A 15,415-nucleotide genomic window follows, 5' to 3' on the forward strand; every position below is an offset into this window, starting at 1 on the left:
TTAAGATTTTTTTAAATTTTTATGTATTTTATTTATGTATTTATGGCTGCATTGGGTCTTCGTTGCTGCACACAGGCTTCTCTAGTTGCAGCGAGCAGGGGGCTACTCTTTGTTGCGGTGCACAGTAGGTTCACTGTATTAAATATAAATCGGTCCATGATAAGTACAAGCAATTATTACAGCTTGGACTACTGGGGCTCTACTGCCTTCCTCTAGTTTGGGGAGGCATTTATGAGAATCCACTTCTAGTCACCAATGCCACTGAATTTTCCTGAGTTTGACTCCCATCTGTCTCCCCCACCAAGCTTGTACTTTTCTCCCTGCATCGGGAGACTGGTCAGGAGCTCCTCTGTGCAACTAGCATATTCTCAAGGTCACGGTTAGAAAAATAAATGACTTATTTTCTAATAAAGACACAAAGATAACTTTTAGAATCTCTTTTTTTCCACCAACTATTTTAAAACTCAGAAGTAAACTATTTTAGATCCTCATAGTGAAAAGAACATAAAACACTGGTCTGATGATTTTTTTAAGGAACTCTTAAATTTTCATGGTTTAATGCTCCCAAATTCATTCTTACAGGTCCTGAAGACTGGTATCCTCTACCTGTTTTTTGTTTCCCCCCTTGTTTCATCTTGGGTTTTGTCTTTTGTTATATAAATCTTACAGAGGCTTTTGGCCTAAAAGAGTAAACTAGATCAGGACAGCCAAGTGGCAGGTCAGCACAGAACACAGTTCTGCAAACTCTGTATCTGTGTAACCGCTACAAGAATTCTGAAAAACTAGGTATCCTCTCACTCATTTTGAAATTGACATTTAAAATGTTTTCTATTACTCAGCCGTAAAAAAGAATGAAATAATGCCATTTGCAGCAACATGGATGGACCTAGAGATCATCATACTAAGTGAAGTTAAGTCAGAAAGACAAATACCATATGATACCACTTATATGTGGAATCTAAAATACGACACAAACGAACTTATCTACGAAACAGAAACAGACTCACAGAAACAGAGAACAGACTTGCGGTTACCAAGGAGGAAGGGGGATGGGGAGGAATGGATTGGGAGTTTGAGATTAGCAGATGCAAACTATTATATACAGAATGGATAAACAACAAGGTCCCACTGTATAGCACAGAGAACTACATTCACTATCACGTGATAAACCATAACGGAAAAGAATATGAAAAAGAATATACATACGTAAAACTGAATCACTTTGCTGTACAGCAGAAATTAACGCAACACTGTAAATCAACTATATTTCAATAAAATTCAAAAAATAAAAATTTTCATCTCAAATTTAAAGAGTCGCAAAAGACATAAGTTCTGGCATGTAAATATTGATGTCTTTAAATAAAACTGCTTCATCGGTAGTTTAAATGGACCCAGTGGGATCTAAACAGCATAGAGAGGGAATTCCCTGGTGGTCCAGTGGTTAAGACCCAGCACTTTCACTGCCGGGGCCCAGGTTCAACCCCTGGTGGAGGAACTAAGATCCTGCGAGCCGCGCGTTGCAGCCAAATAAATAAGTAAAAATAAACAGCACAGGGATTTGACTCTCCCATTATCCACTTAAAAATATACACAAACTAAGCTGTGTGTTTATGTCTAATGCACTTTTCTGTTCGAGGGTTGCATTCTACACGCAAAACCACACGTGCAAGCTCTTCTTCAAAGTCAAAAAACGTACATCATTCTCTTTTCTCCTTGATTTGTACTTCAATTGCATTTCCCCACAGAATTTTATCCTAGAGCAACTTACATTGTATGCTAGAAAGTCTGTCACTGGTTTCTTTATCATACTGCTTTGCAAAAAAAAATTTCTATTCATTTCCATTTAATTTTTAAAAATTCCCTGTGAGCCTAGGGCTCCAACTGCTTAAATAACAATTTCCTGGATTGAGTGACCGTTGAAACATTAGCGGTCGAGGGGCTTCCCTGGTGGCGCAGTGGTTAAGAATCCACCTGCCAATGCAGGGGACACGGGTTCGAGCCCTGGTCTGGGAAGATCCCACATGCCGTGGAGCAAATAAGCCCATGCGCCACAACTACTGAGCCTGCGCTCTAGAGCCCGCGAGCCACAACTATTGAAGCCTGTGTGCCACAACTACTGAAGCCCACGCACCTAGAGCCCGTGCTCCGCAACATGAGAAGCCACGACAATGAGAAGCCCACGCACCGCAACGAAGAGTAGCCCCCGCTCGCCGCAACCAGAGAGAGCCTGCACGCAGCAACGAAGACCCAACCCAGCCATAAATAAATAAATAAATAAATTTAGAACTATTAGTGGTCAAGAACACATTCATAATAACAAAAATTGAATATGCTGTTTCATAATTATTAGACACTCAGAAGTAAAATATTCTTGGAAATGCATCTTCTCATGGATGAGGCTTTTTTTCTTATATTTTCAATTCATTCATATAACTGTGAATAAACATGAAGAAGTTATTGCTAGAATAAGACAGGGCTAAGCATCTATTTTATTTCTATTTTTCTTTGGGTTCTTTCTTTTCTTAAAGCAAACAAAGAGAAAACGTGTTCATGTAAAGAAGATAGAAAAAAATAGATATATTGTTATAATATTGTCATTTTGTTCTTTGAACTCTATCCAAGGAGGCTCAAAATCCCAGAGTGGTCCACCATGGAAATTTACACTAAAGGCTTTTTTTTTTTTTGGCTATTCCACACAGCTTGCGGGATCTTAGTTCTCTGACCAGAGATCAAACCCAGGCCCTTGGCAGTGAAAGTGCTGAGTCCTAACCACTGGACTACCAGGGAATTCCCTACATTAAAGGATTTCTCTGCTAACAGTTTGATTCAAAGGACGGGACAGTCTCCGAATTGCTAAAGGATTTGTGTCCGGCGATCAGTGGTTCAAGTCCTTCACTCTCTCCACCCGGGCACCAACATGCCAAGGGTCTCTCCGTCTGTGCGTGGAGATGTGGCTACCCAAAGACAAGGAAGTAAGGCAAGAGTGCATCTTCCCTTCGTGAAGCAGGAGAGGACGACTGTGTCGGGGAAGGTGGGAAGACAGGACCTGCCACTGGGGAATTCTCAGGCAGAGCAGTTTGGGGAAAGAGAACAAAACTGGAAGCTGAGGACCTGGGAACTGATTCTGTGACCACTCTCCACGCCCTGTGAAACACCCAGAATGTCTCCACAGATGCCAGTCTCACAGCTGCTGACTTAGAGAACTTTCGGGAGGTCCCACACCCGGGTCAGGTTTTGCGGATCACAGGACTACAAAAAGAGGAGAAAGGAACCAAATTCTGAGCAACCAAAAGGGAAAACCACATATTAACATGCCTTCTGATGTGACTGATGTGACTGGAATACACAGCACCACTGTGACGGTGAGTCATGCCTGGAAAACGGAATCTGCATTAAGTAAGCCTTGAGGTCCAACTCCCAGCTTACAGGAGACCCAGGGAACAGAGGAACAAGTTCAACAGCACCATAAGGAAGCAATCTGGCAAAGCCAGAATGTGGGACACTCTACAGATGAACGACCCAGTTTCTCTAACATATTACGAGCACGGGGAAAAAAGGCCGTGGGGCAGCGGGGCTGGTGGCGGGTACTGCTAAAGAATAAAAGCGACTTTCATTTTGAACTTTTTATTTTGTTTCAGTATGAAACAAATGCAATATGAAAATCTTGTTTGTATCCTGATTCTAAGAAAAAATTTTAGAAGACAATTTTTTTAAAAAATGGCAGAAGTTTGAATGTGAACTAAGTGTTGGATAATAATAAGGAATTATTAATTTTGGTAGGTATGATAATACCATGGTGATTATGTTTTTTTAAAAAAAGTTATTCAGGGAGTTCCCTGGTTGCCTAGTGGTTAGGATTCAGTGCTTTCACTGCTGTGGCCCAGGTTCATTCCCTGGTCGGGGAACTGAGATCCTGCAAGACGCGTGGTAAGGCAAGAAAGAAAGAAAGAGAGAGAGAGAGGGAGGGAGAAAGGAAAGGGAAAGAGAGAGAGAGAGAACAAAAGAAAGAAAGAAAGAAAAAGAAAAGAAAGAAGGAAGGGGAGAGAGAGAGGAAGGAAGGGAGAGAGAGAGAAAGGAAGGAAGGAAGGAACGGACGAAGGGAGGGAGGAAGGGAAAGAAAGGGAGGGAGGGAGGAAGGAAAGAAGGGAGAGAGAAAGAGAGAAAGAAAGTCATTCAACTAGAGTTGTGCGTTGAATTTACAAGTAAGATCACATGATGTCTAAGATTTGCTTTTACACAGTATTCCACCTCCAGAGAATATGGGGTGGGAGGAGGGGGAAAACACGTGAAATTGAGATTAGCAAAATGTCAATAATGACTGAAGCTGGGTGGTGGGTACCTGGGCTGCCTCATAGGATTCGCTCCACTTTGTTACACGTTTGAAACTGTCTTGGGGACTTCCCTGGTAGCACAGTGGTTAAGAATCCACCTGCCAATGCAGGGGGCACGGGTTCGATCCCTGGTCCGGGAAGATCTCACGTGCTGCAAAGCAACTAAGCCCGTGCGCCACACCTACCGAGCTCTAGAGCCCACTAGCCACAACTACTGAAGCCCGTGTGCCTAGAGCCTGTGCTCTGCAGCAAGAGAAGCCACCGCAATGAGAAGCCGGCGCACCGCAAAGGAGAGTGGCCCCCGCTCGCCACAACTAGAGAAAGCCTGCGGGCAGTCACGAAGACCCAGCGCAGCCAAAAAAAAAAGATAATGTCTATAATATAAGGTCTTTCAAGGGTGAGAAGGAGGAGAGAAAGAGAATATTTAATTAGTGCCAGCAAAGCTCTGTGCTAAGCCCTTCCTAAATATTATCTTATTGGAAATACTTATTTACAAGTCCTGAGACAGCTGCCGACAAGCTTCTTTCACTGTCTAAGGAGAGGCAGGGGCATTCAGTACACTGGATGCAAACAGGGTCAGCAAGAAGAGGGAGCCATTAGCACCTGTAGATCACAGAGATGCAGCGTGGCCGCATGAGGAGAAACTGGAAATACCCCTTAGCAGAGAAATAACAAAATAAACATCCTCCACTTACATCCCTCCTACCACGTGCTACTTACCCCTGCAGCAAAGCCAAGGCTTCCATCTAAGATCCGCCTCTGAAAATGAAAACAAGATGTTTCAGTTTCTAAGGGATGTTCCGTGGGATAAGAGGAAACCATAGGCCTAAGAGAGCCACATGAATGAAGTCTAGCCCATGCCTCACTCTGCGAACCTATCTGGAATCCTGGACCCAAGCCTTTATAAAATGGGCCAAGAACCAGGGGGAAAAAAATTTTTTGAAACCTTCCATCCATCCCACAGCCAATCAGAGCATTCTTTCAGTGGGACCCTTGCTTTTCATTGGTCCACGTGTTTTGCCTCGTCCTCGGCTCTCCCTGTGAATTATGGCTATAAACCTTTAGTAAGGAGCTGGTCTAAACGATGGAAAGTGACAAGTACTGGCAAGGAGCATGCGGACCAATCAAAATCCTCCCACACTGAAAGAGGCAGAGTACAAACTGGTACAGCCACCTGGCAAAGCTGGCGGCACCCACTAGAAGTTAAACCTTCACAAGCATACCCTCTGACCCAGCAGTGCCACGCATAATCACCTAACAGAAACGCATATTTGGATTCACCGGACGCGTGTACAAAAATGCTCTTGGCGGCATTATTTGTGAGAGCCGAAAACTAGAAACTAACCGAAAGCCCACCACGAGCAGGATGGATACACCGTTAGGTTGTACGCATACAAGAGAACACCACATGGAAATGAGAACACACATATATAGGTGAATGGAGCTCACAGCCGGGCAGGGGCATTCAGCAGACTGGAAAATAAATAGGGTGAAATCAGCCCGACAGAGAAGAGCATATACTATACGATTACTCCATTTATATACTATACACAACACAGAAAACAAGTCTCTGCCGTTGGAGAGCAGGAGAGGGGCTGCCCTTGGAGTGGAGGTAAGGGGTGGGGAGGCAGTGATTGGAAGGGACCCTGAAAGGGCTGGTGGGAGCGGGGGGATGGGGGGCTGGTCCTGTTCCAGCACTTGATCTGGGTACTATTTTCACTGGTGAAAAGTTATCAAGCTGTACACACTTATAAAATGTGCATTTTTCTATCTGCTTCGTAAATTTCAATAAAAAGGGTGGTTGTTTTTTTTTTTAGGAAGTGGCCTAAGTTAGGGATATAATCTACACCCACATGGACACACTAGAGACACGCTGAGATGCTTATCACCCCGACCCTTGAGCCTCCCAGTGAGGTCTGGGAAGCTAGTGCTGACAGGTAATCACCACCGGCTACAGGCACCCTCTCCCCATCTCTGTGTGGCTAAGGGCTGGATGGAAGGTTCTGACCCCAGTGAGCCGCACAAATGACACTCTTCTCTAGCCCTGCCACGACATAAGCCAAGTTGGTCTCATCGACTAATTTAATCAAAGCAGACAGATATAACTCAAAAGTCAGCAGAATCATCCTTTCAGCATTCCTCTGGATCCGGAAAGGAGAAGCATTATACTTTTCTGAAGATCAGTAAACCTGTTGTTCTACTTTCAGACATGTGTCTCAAGGAACTAATCAGATGTGTGCTCAAAGATTCACGTTCATCGTAACACTATTTCTAGAAGCAAGAAAAAGAGACATAAACTAATTGTCCAGCCGTTGGGGACTGGCCAACTCAACTGCAATGCATTTTTATGGCGGGATAGTCTACAGCCATTTAAGTAACCAGAGTAAATCAAAATAATCGAAAAACCATTTAGGGATATAGGGAGGCGTACTTACAACATCCAGTGAGAAACGCTGGTTATAAAACATCACAGACAGTTTGCTCCTCATTATGTAAAGAAAACAGATATGTCTGTACTTATGTTCACTCAAATACAGCTGAATACATTTGAACAAATATGTTCGGTTTTCCTTTCAGAGAAGCAGGATCATGAACTTTTTTTATTATTTCTTTCAGCTTTTCCATGTTTTCCAAGCTTCCTACAATTACAACGTGAGTTTTTCAATCGAGAAAATGAATCTTGAGTGAGGTTGAGCCCATGCTGCCAAGGGCAGCAGAGCAGAGGGCGGATGGCTGGGTGTCTGCTATCCCGAGGGACCGTCACCACAGCCCCCATTCTAGCTGGGCGAAAACTGAGGTTCCCCGGGGAGGGGAAGGGGAAGAGCCAACCCCTGTGCGCTCACGTCTATGGCTGGCTTTATCCCCTCGTGCTGGAGCCCCTTCCCACTCCTCCCGCACCTCTCCTGTGCAGAGAGGGCTCACACAGCCCAGCTGGGCCTGCTGTCTTTAGAAGGTCCCACTTTCAAGGTTAGCCCTTGGCTGGCTTCTGGGAAGCTGGCACTGGGACTGCTCGCCCCACTCCCTGAGCAGTAAGGGTGGGCCCCAGTGCCTGCTTCACAAACAAGGTGATGTGTGCACGACACCTGCTTTCCTTCTTCAAGTCTGGGACTTGGGTTGGCAGCTCAGCACAGATGCCCACGTGACCACTCCCCTGTAAAAACCTTGGGGCCCGAGTCTGACCTGGGCGTCCCTGGGCTGACACATGGTCCACGTGTTACTGCATTTTCGTTGCTGGGGGAATGAGCACGCTCTGCGCCCCCTCACGGGAGGAAGGGGGCATTGGATCCCGAATCTGGGCACAGGCTTCTCCAGACCCTGACCGTCTCTGTCTTGCTGATGCTATCCGTGTGTCCTTTCGCTGTAAGAAACCTGAGCCATGAGAACAACTCGATGCTGAGTCCTCCGAGTCCAGCGAATCACCAACCGCGTGAGGGGTCTCGGGGAGCCCGTGTGCCTCCACACAGAGAAAGGACTCAGCAGTTCCCCCTACTGGCCTGGGGATTACACTAACAGGACACAAACGCGCGGCTCCGCGGCTCCCAAGGGGAAGGGGGCACCTCTGCGATGGCTTCTCCCTTCTGAGGAGCCTCCACAGCATCGGCCGGGGCCACACGGGGCTGTGGGGCTCCACTCGGGTCTCCAGGGCCAGGTGGGCCAGCTAGACCCCAGCTATTTCGACTCAGATCTCGCCTTCTCAGTGCAAAAGAAACTGGTGACGATGAGATGAGATGAGACGGTGAAGGTGCTCTGCGCCAGGAGGGCGCGAGGACAGGACCCCAGAAGACCTGGCGTGGCTGTCAGGAACCGGGAGGAGGGTTCGGTCACCTGTCGACAGTAACCCGGGACTCCTCGGGGCTGTGGGTCTCCCCAGGCAGGTGAGGGCAGTGGGGGAGGCCCCACCTTGTTGGCAACATCAACACTGCTTTTCACGCTCTAACACAAGAGTGCCCGGCTGGCCGGCTTCCTAGATGGGTTTTGCTTTCCAGATAGGCCTCCCAGCACACTTCTGGCTAACCACCCCTACAGTGTCTGTGGCTGCGTGAGCCACGCAGGGGCTTCGCTTTCATCAAGGCATCCATGGCTGACGGCTCCAGGCCGTGGACGCGGGGTGGGGGTGGGGGTGTCAAGGTTGCAGGAAAGAAAGGACTTCCGGGCACAAGAGGGGGGCGTGGGGAGGGGAGGGGCGGGGTGGGGTGTGTACGGGGCGGGGGGGTGGCCCTGGGGATGTGAGGGGGATGCACAGGGCCAGCATAGGGGTCTGGTGGGGGAGGGGAGGGAGAGGAGCGTGGGAGTTTGCATGGAGTGTGTAGGAGGGTGTAGCGTGTGGCGGAGGGAGAGGTGGGGTCTGGGGGATCTAGGGGTACAGGGGTGGGAGGGGTAGGCAGATGTGGGGTCTATAGGAGCCTGGGAGGCAGGTGTGCGTGTATTCATCCCAAAGAGGGTGAGGGAGTCCATGAAGAGCCTGGAAATGGGGTAAAAGAGGAAGTGGACAGATGCCCCCCCCCTTTTTCCCCAAGGTCTTTTCAACCATCTCTAACTCAAGGCCACAGGGCAGGAGAGGTACAAACCTCACGCACATCACCACCTGCTCCGGACCCAAGAGAAACTAGACGGAGGATAGAAATCAGGCAGAGGGCTCAAGGAGGCTGAGTACCTGGTCTTCTCACTTACTGCTCCCTCTGAGTCAGGAGGAGGGAAGCAGGGGACCCAGGAGCACAGGCGCAGCAAGCTGGAGGGGACAAGGGGAGGAAAGGGGCCAGAACCAACGTCATCCCAACCTGGAGCTGTGGCCGGCGGCACGAGCGAGTCTGCAGCCCGGCTGGGCAGAAGGGGCTGGTTTCAAAGCTCGCTAAGAGAGTCCCCGAGAACCCCCAGAACCGAACCGAGGCAACTCACCTGTCCACTAGAGAATACGAACACAAGAGCTGCCCCAGCCGCCGTCATCCCCCAGGTGAAGAAGGTCCCCAGCAAGGCCTGGGACACAGGGCTGTGGCCTTGGAGCATGCTGGATACAGCTGTGTGCAGAGGAGCACGAGAGGGTCAGCACCCGCGGCCCCTCCACCCGAGCTGGCCCACGTCTGGGCTGCTGGTGCACACCCTTCCGCCATCCATCCCGCAGTGACCTCAATGACCCGGCGCAGGTCGGCGGCTTCATCCAGCTTCTCCCCGGGTACTGGAAATCATCTAACTCCAAAAGGAGGGCCATGCGGACACATAGGGAGATGCCAGAGGAGCAGACGCCACGACAGAAGGGACGACATTGGGAAATAGTTCCAAAGAGAAGCAGCGCAAAGAATGTGAATTATTTAGCCTGGAGGAAGGGCGCATGGGAGGGTCGGGCGACTGCAGCCTTCCAGCATATTCTGCCTTTTCTACCTGGCCTTGCCTACCGTCCATCAGCGGTTCTGTCTCCTCCAAACACAGGTGACTAGCTCCGATTCCCTCTTGAAGTTCTTCCACCTACATCCTGATCACACTTTCAATAGCTCCCCGGGGCAGTTCCCACGGCGGTTCCCAAGGCCTGCAAAGGGTACACGCCATAGACTGACCTGGAACTAGCCCAATAACTGTTCAACTACTGCACCCCGCGTGTGCATCGTATTCCAACTCAACCCAATTATTCCCAGAACCTTTGACAAGCCCCAGATGGTCCTACTCCAAGTCTCTCTTTATCCGGTTTCCTCCCAGCATGCCTTCCTCCGCACCCTCCAGCCATCAGACCCAGTGAATCCTCTGTTGCCCACCTAACACCGAATTCAATTCCACGCTTCCCTGATTCCTCTCCACTCCCGTCCGACGACACACCTTTGGTGTTTTCTTTGTGTGGGCTTGCCTCCTTCATCTTTTATATCATTCATTGCTTAAAAACAGGGATGATGTTTTTTCACACTTGACACCCCTGTAAAACAGGGCTTTCTGACACCCCAAACTATGTGTTGAATTGAAAAGGGCCAGCTTAACTTGAATAAGACACTCAGCAAGAACAAGGAAACAGAGACCCAAGGGGCATTTCCGCCAGTCCACTGAGCACGCCTGCTCCCATAGCTGGGGAATCTCCTCTAGACGTGATCTCCTCAATTCTAGCTCTAAAATGACAGGGAATCAGACGCTCCCTGTGGAAAGTTACGAGGCGGAGAAACCTGTTGGTTGAAAAGCCCTGTGTTTTGGTACATAAACACTGGGGGTCAGGGCTTCATCTCAAAGGGCTCATTCAGCTTGCCCCCCGCCCCCGCCATCTTCCAGCAACCACAGGGCTGGACACGACCCCGCTGGGCTCAGCCCTGCCAGGCCCGAGTGGTCTGAGAGGAGCCAGCAGCCTGGGCTTGCAGATCAAAAGCTGAAGATTCTGCCTCTGACCCTGGAAGGAAACCAGGGCAGAGGGTGGAAGGGTCCTCTTATGCCACGAGGGTCAACAACACAGCAGGATTCAGACCTAGGAGGGCTGCGAGTCCAGGTGAACCCAGATAAGCCCAGGTGAGCCCAGCTGTGCCCAGGCTCAGCCGAGGTGCCAGGAATCCTTGGAGAGAAACAGAATCTCTGGATTCCGATTGGGTCCCCAAAGTCTAAGTGGACTTCAGAATGATGACTGCACCAAATAAAGAAAAGCAAATATTAGAAAAAACCCACCTTTTTACATATGTCATCTAGTTAAGGTACCCTACAGACAATGGTCCACGTTTGTCTTTAAACAGAGACATCCGGATCATTACACCAACCTTCTCCTTCTAGCTACTCGCAGATAAAATTTCAAACGGCATTTACAAAGAAAGGCACATAGCTATCATCTCCTCAGTACTTACCGTCCAAGACAGGTCATAACAAAAAAACAACTTTGTTTTTCAGCGTTGAATGTGCCTTTTAATAACTACAGAAAAGAGGAAACCGTTTACATTCACCAACGGGCCAAAGTCAACATGGATTTTGTGAGCTGGCAAACGAGGGAGCTCGTGGGTGTTCTTGGGGGCTAGTGGGAGGGGAAAACACCCTTCCAAGACCCTATTTACATCCGAGCACCCTGAGATGTAAGAAAAAGGGACACAGAGGGAAGACCAAAGCCGCCATCCTTCCCATCCCTACAACAGCAGATCTGTTAGCAACGCAAGCTCAGTGCCCCTTGGAGAAGTTTCCTCCATTTGCTGTTTTAAATCCTCACTACTCAAAGGGTGGTCCCAGAACCAGCAGTGCTAGGCGCCCTTAGGAGCTAAGTTAGAAATGCAGAACCTCAGGCCCCACCCCAGACTTGCTGAATCAGAACCTGCATTTTAGCGAGTCCCATGGGGGATTCTTATGCACATCAAAGTGGAAAGCACAGGTCTAAAACTGGAACAACTTCTACAAGACCAAGAACTTAGAAAGTGAGTTCTCCTGCCCTAAGAGGGATCAGCAGGGCCACCGCCACAGAGACCCAAGCGAACAGAAAGTTTTCTCCAGCAGGTAGACCAGGAGCGCCTTGGGAGCAGGGAAGGTCAGCCAGGGCACCTCAAAAGCTGCTTCTGCAATGGGGCTCAGACTTCCTCGTGAGCTGATACTAATACATAAACCTGGGCTGCTTTGCGGAAGGCAGGCTTATCCTCTGCCCGCTCCGGCTTTAAAGATACCAGCACCACGCCACACATAGCAGCACACGGCTCCTGGCTGACAGAGAATTTATTTATTTTCTCTCCCTTTTAAACCTGTCACCCTGCTTCCAAGAGTCAGCTTCAAGATGCCAATGAAAAAGTTGCAGAGGTGGAAAGAGCACTTCACGAAATCTACATACATGTCCTGACTTCGAGAGTGGAACTGAGCAAAATGATTCGGGTTTGGGCTGATGTGACTGCGGAGAATGTTCTCTAACACCTGGCTACTCAAAGTGTGGTCCGAGGACCGGCCGACCTGGGGGTTGATTAGAAATCACCCTCTCGGGCCTGCTGCAACTTAACCGGATTCCCAGCCAAATTCAAGGGGTCCCGCTGACCCCCAGAACCAGAGGGAGGGGCTTCGGAGCAGCTGGACTTGTAGCCACGGCCGTTCCCAGGGCTCCCGGGCCCCCCACACATGCCCACCGGGAAGCCCTAAATGAAAAGGAGATCTTGGGGAACCACTGTCAAAGGCAGGCAGGTCAACAGCCTCCGGCTCGCTCTGGAGAGGGGCCGAGGTGGGGCTCCAGGCACCCCTCCCCCTCCTCTGCCACCTGCCAAGGCCGCCCCGCTTCTCCTCCGACCCCCTCCTCTCCCAGGGACACCCCCTTCCAAACTGCACGGGGCTGCCCTTCCGAGTCCCACGCTCTGGTCGCGCTGGCCCCAGCCCCACCGAAGGCGCCGAAGGAGAGAAAAGCCGACTCACTTCGGTGCCCTCTCAAGCCCCCACTCCACTTCCATCAGCCCCGCAGCCGCTGGCTCCCCGGCTCCACTCCGCGGTCACTTCCTGCTTCCCTCCCGGCACACGTGTCCCCCGGCCTTGAGGCCCCGCCCCCACTGCTGCGACTGGCAGATCCGGCCGGGAGAATAAATTCTCTGGTTCACAGCCTCTGCGGGCTCGGGAGCAGATCGGGGCGGGTGGAACAGAGCCCTGCAGAACCCTCTGCAATCTTCCAAGAAGCCCCAGACACCCAAGGAAAGGACACCTTTCGCAACGTCCCTGACACCGTTTATGTTGCTACACTTTGGCAGCTGAGTCCAACGCCCTGGGTGAGCAACAGAGCAGGAAGCGTTTGGAGAGGGTGGGGAATGGAATCTCCCACCATCAGCATCCTTCTCTAGGTCAATGGCCCTCAAACCATAGCGTCCAGTGGAACCACCCAGAGAGATGTCAAAACACAGAATGCTGGCACCCTCAGAGCATCTGGTTCCGGAAGCCTGGGTGGGGCCCGAGGTTTTCTGTTCTGAACTAGTTGTTGCTTTTGCTCTGGTCCTGGGACCCCTCTTTGAGAACTGCTGCTTTGCTCTCCAGGCCTTCTACAAAAAGACTGTAGGGTAAGATAGCTAGATTTAGTCAAAAATAAAGACAGGATGCCCAGTTAAGTTTGAATTTTAGATAAACAACAAATAGTTTTTTAGTGTAAGTATATCCTGGGCAGTATTGGGGACATACTTATGCTAAAAAACGTATTTCATATTTGTTGCTTATCCGAAATTCAAATGTAACGGGTGTCCTGTATTTTATCTGATGACCCTACCAGAGGGTAACCAGAAACACTGCCCGTAATCACAGTGGCCACAGACCAGAGGATCCAATAGGAGCAGACCACTTTTGTCCATAGTTGTGGGCACTGATGATTGCACCAGATCCATGCACTGGGCCAGGAAGGGAAGACAGCGTGGTGACAGTAGCTGGTTTCTGCCTTCAGGAGATTCCCAGACCAGGGAGAGAGCCAGGCCAGCTGTCTTAGTCAGCTAGGGCTGCCATAAGAAAATACCACAGACTGGGTGGCTTAAACAATAGACACCTGTTTCCTCACACTTCTGCAAGTCCAAGGTCAGTCCGAGATCAAGGTGCAGATTCAGAGCCTGGTGAGGGTGTCTTCCTGGTTTGCAGATGCCTGCCTCTCACTGTGTCCTCACAATGGCCTCTTCTTGGTGCACACACAGGAAGGAAGAGAGAGGGATCTTTCTCTCTCTCCCTCTTCTTATAACGCTTCCAATCCTATCAAATGAGAAGCCCACCCTTATGGCTTCATTTAACCTTCATTACCTCCTAAAAGCTCTATCTCCAAATGCAGTCCCATTGGGGGTTAGGGCTTCGGCATATGAATTTCATGGGTGGAGCCCTCATGAATGGCATTGTTATCCTTATAAAACAGGCTCCAGAGAGCTCCCTTGCCCCATCTGCCATGTGAGGATACACAAGAAGTCTGTAAGCCAGATAAGGCCCTCACCCAACCATGCTGACACCCTCATCTCAGACTTCCAGCTTCCAGAACTGTGAGCAATAAATTTCTGTTGTGTATAAGCTACCCGGTCTGTGGCATTTAGTTACAGCAGCACGAAAGGGACTAAGACACCCCATTTTACAGATAAGAAAACTGAGGCTCAGGAAAGCTCTGTATTGAGCCCAAGTTGACAGGGAGGTATGGAAAACCAAGCCCAGCTGACGCCAGAGATGGTGTTCTTCCTGCCTCAGACATTCAGGACTCACAGGATGGGACGGGACACCCTGATCAGCAAAACGTCTCTCTTCCCTTGAGCCATGCCAGTGCCCTAAAGCAGGGTGGCCAACCCCCAGGAGACAAATCCTGCCATTTCGCATCTTTCCCACTGAACCCCTTACACACACACACACACACACACGCACACACACACCACCAACCCAAACATACAAATTGCCTCTGTCTTTCTTGCACTCACTGATGGTAAGAAGCGCCCAAGTGTTGCCCAAAAGAAAATGTTTCCTTAAAACTAAGTACACTGGCTCTTACCTCCAGCCCATCCCCAGCCCATTCCCATTCTCTCCCTCCAAAGCAAACTGTGCCCTGCAGCCTCCATAAGCTGGGGGAGGAGAGATGAGTGTGTAAGAACAAACTAATTAGCAGGGGCTCATTAAAAGGTGGGGGGGGGGGACTTCCCTGGCAGCGCAGTGGTTAAGAATCCGCCTGCCAATGCAGGGGACAAGGGTTCGAGCCCTGGTCCGGGAAGACCTCACATGCCGCGGAGCAACTAAGCCCGTATGCCACAACTGCTGAGCCTGCGCGCCTAGAGCCCATGCTCCGCAACAAGAGAAGCCACCGCAATGAGAAGCCTGCGCACCGCAACCAAGAGTAGCCCCCGCTCACGGCAGCTAGAGAAAGCCCGCGCGCAGCAACAAAGACCCAACGCACACAAAAATAAATAAAATAAATTTATAAAAATAAATAAAATTTAAAATATAATAAAATGAATAAAAGGTGGCGGGTGCCGTGCAGGCAGAGAGGGCTGCCTCCCAAACGTCCAAAGGCCGTAGAACGAACTTGACAGTCAGCAAGGTATCAGCAGGGCAGTGGGATGGTGGCCTTTTCCAGAGGAACTGCTGTAGCTTGATCTGGTTAAGCAACCTGCCAGCAGCAAGCACCTCCCACTGGAGCATGGGGCGGGGCGGGGCGGGGCGGGGCGGGGCGGGGCGGGGCGGGG

The 15,415-nt window shown here is 49.9% G+C and overlaps 1 protein-coding gene across 2 annotated transcripts in view; it reads right to left on the minus strand.

Annotated features, from left to right (window-relative positions):
* The window catches only part of SLC39A11 (solute carrier family 39 member 11), a 335,571-nt gene extending 322,832 nt beyond the window's left edge, over window positions 1–12,739 (minus strand). For both annotated transcript variants that reach the window (XM_082679605.1, XM_082679604.1), the window contains exons 1-3: window positions 12,657–12,739; window positions 9,228–9,346; window positions 5,052–5,090 (exon numbers count right to left, since the gene is read on the minus strand). In XM_082679605.1, the coding sequence (XP_082535731.1) occupies window positions 5,052–5,090; window positions 9,228–9,335 (147 nt within the window). In that variant the 5' untranslated portion in view covers window positions 9,336–9,346; window positions 12,657–12,739. The remainder of the gene's footprint in view (window positions 1–5,051; window positions 5,091–9,227; window positions 9,347–12,656) is intronic.
* Window positions 12,740–15,415: the final 2,676 nt, after the last annotated feature.

Source organism: Grampus griseus, assembly GCF_964374135.1.
Source record: "Grampus griseus genome assembly, chromosome: 20".
NCBI lineage: Eukaryota > Metazoa > Chordata > Mammalia > Artiodactyla > Delphinidae > Grampus > Grampus griseus.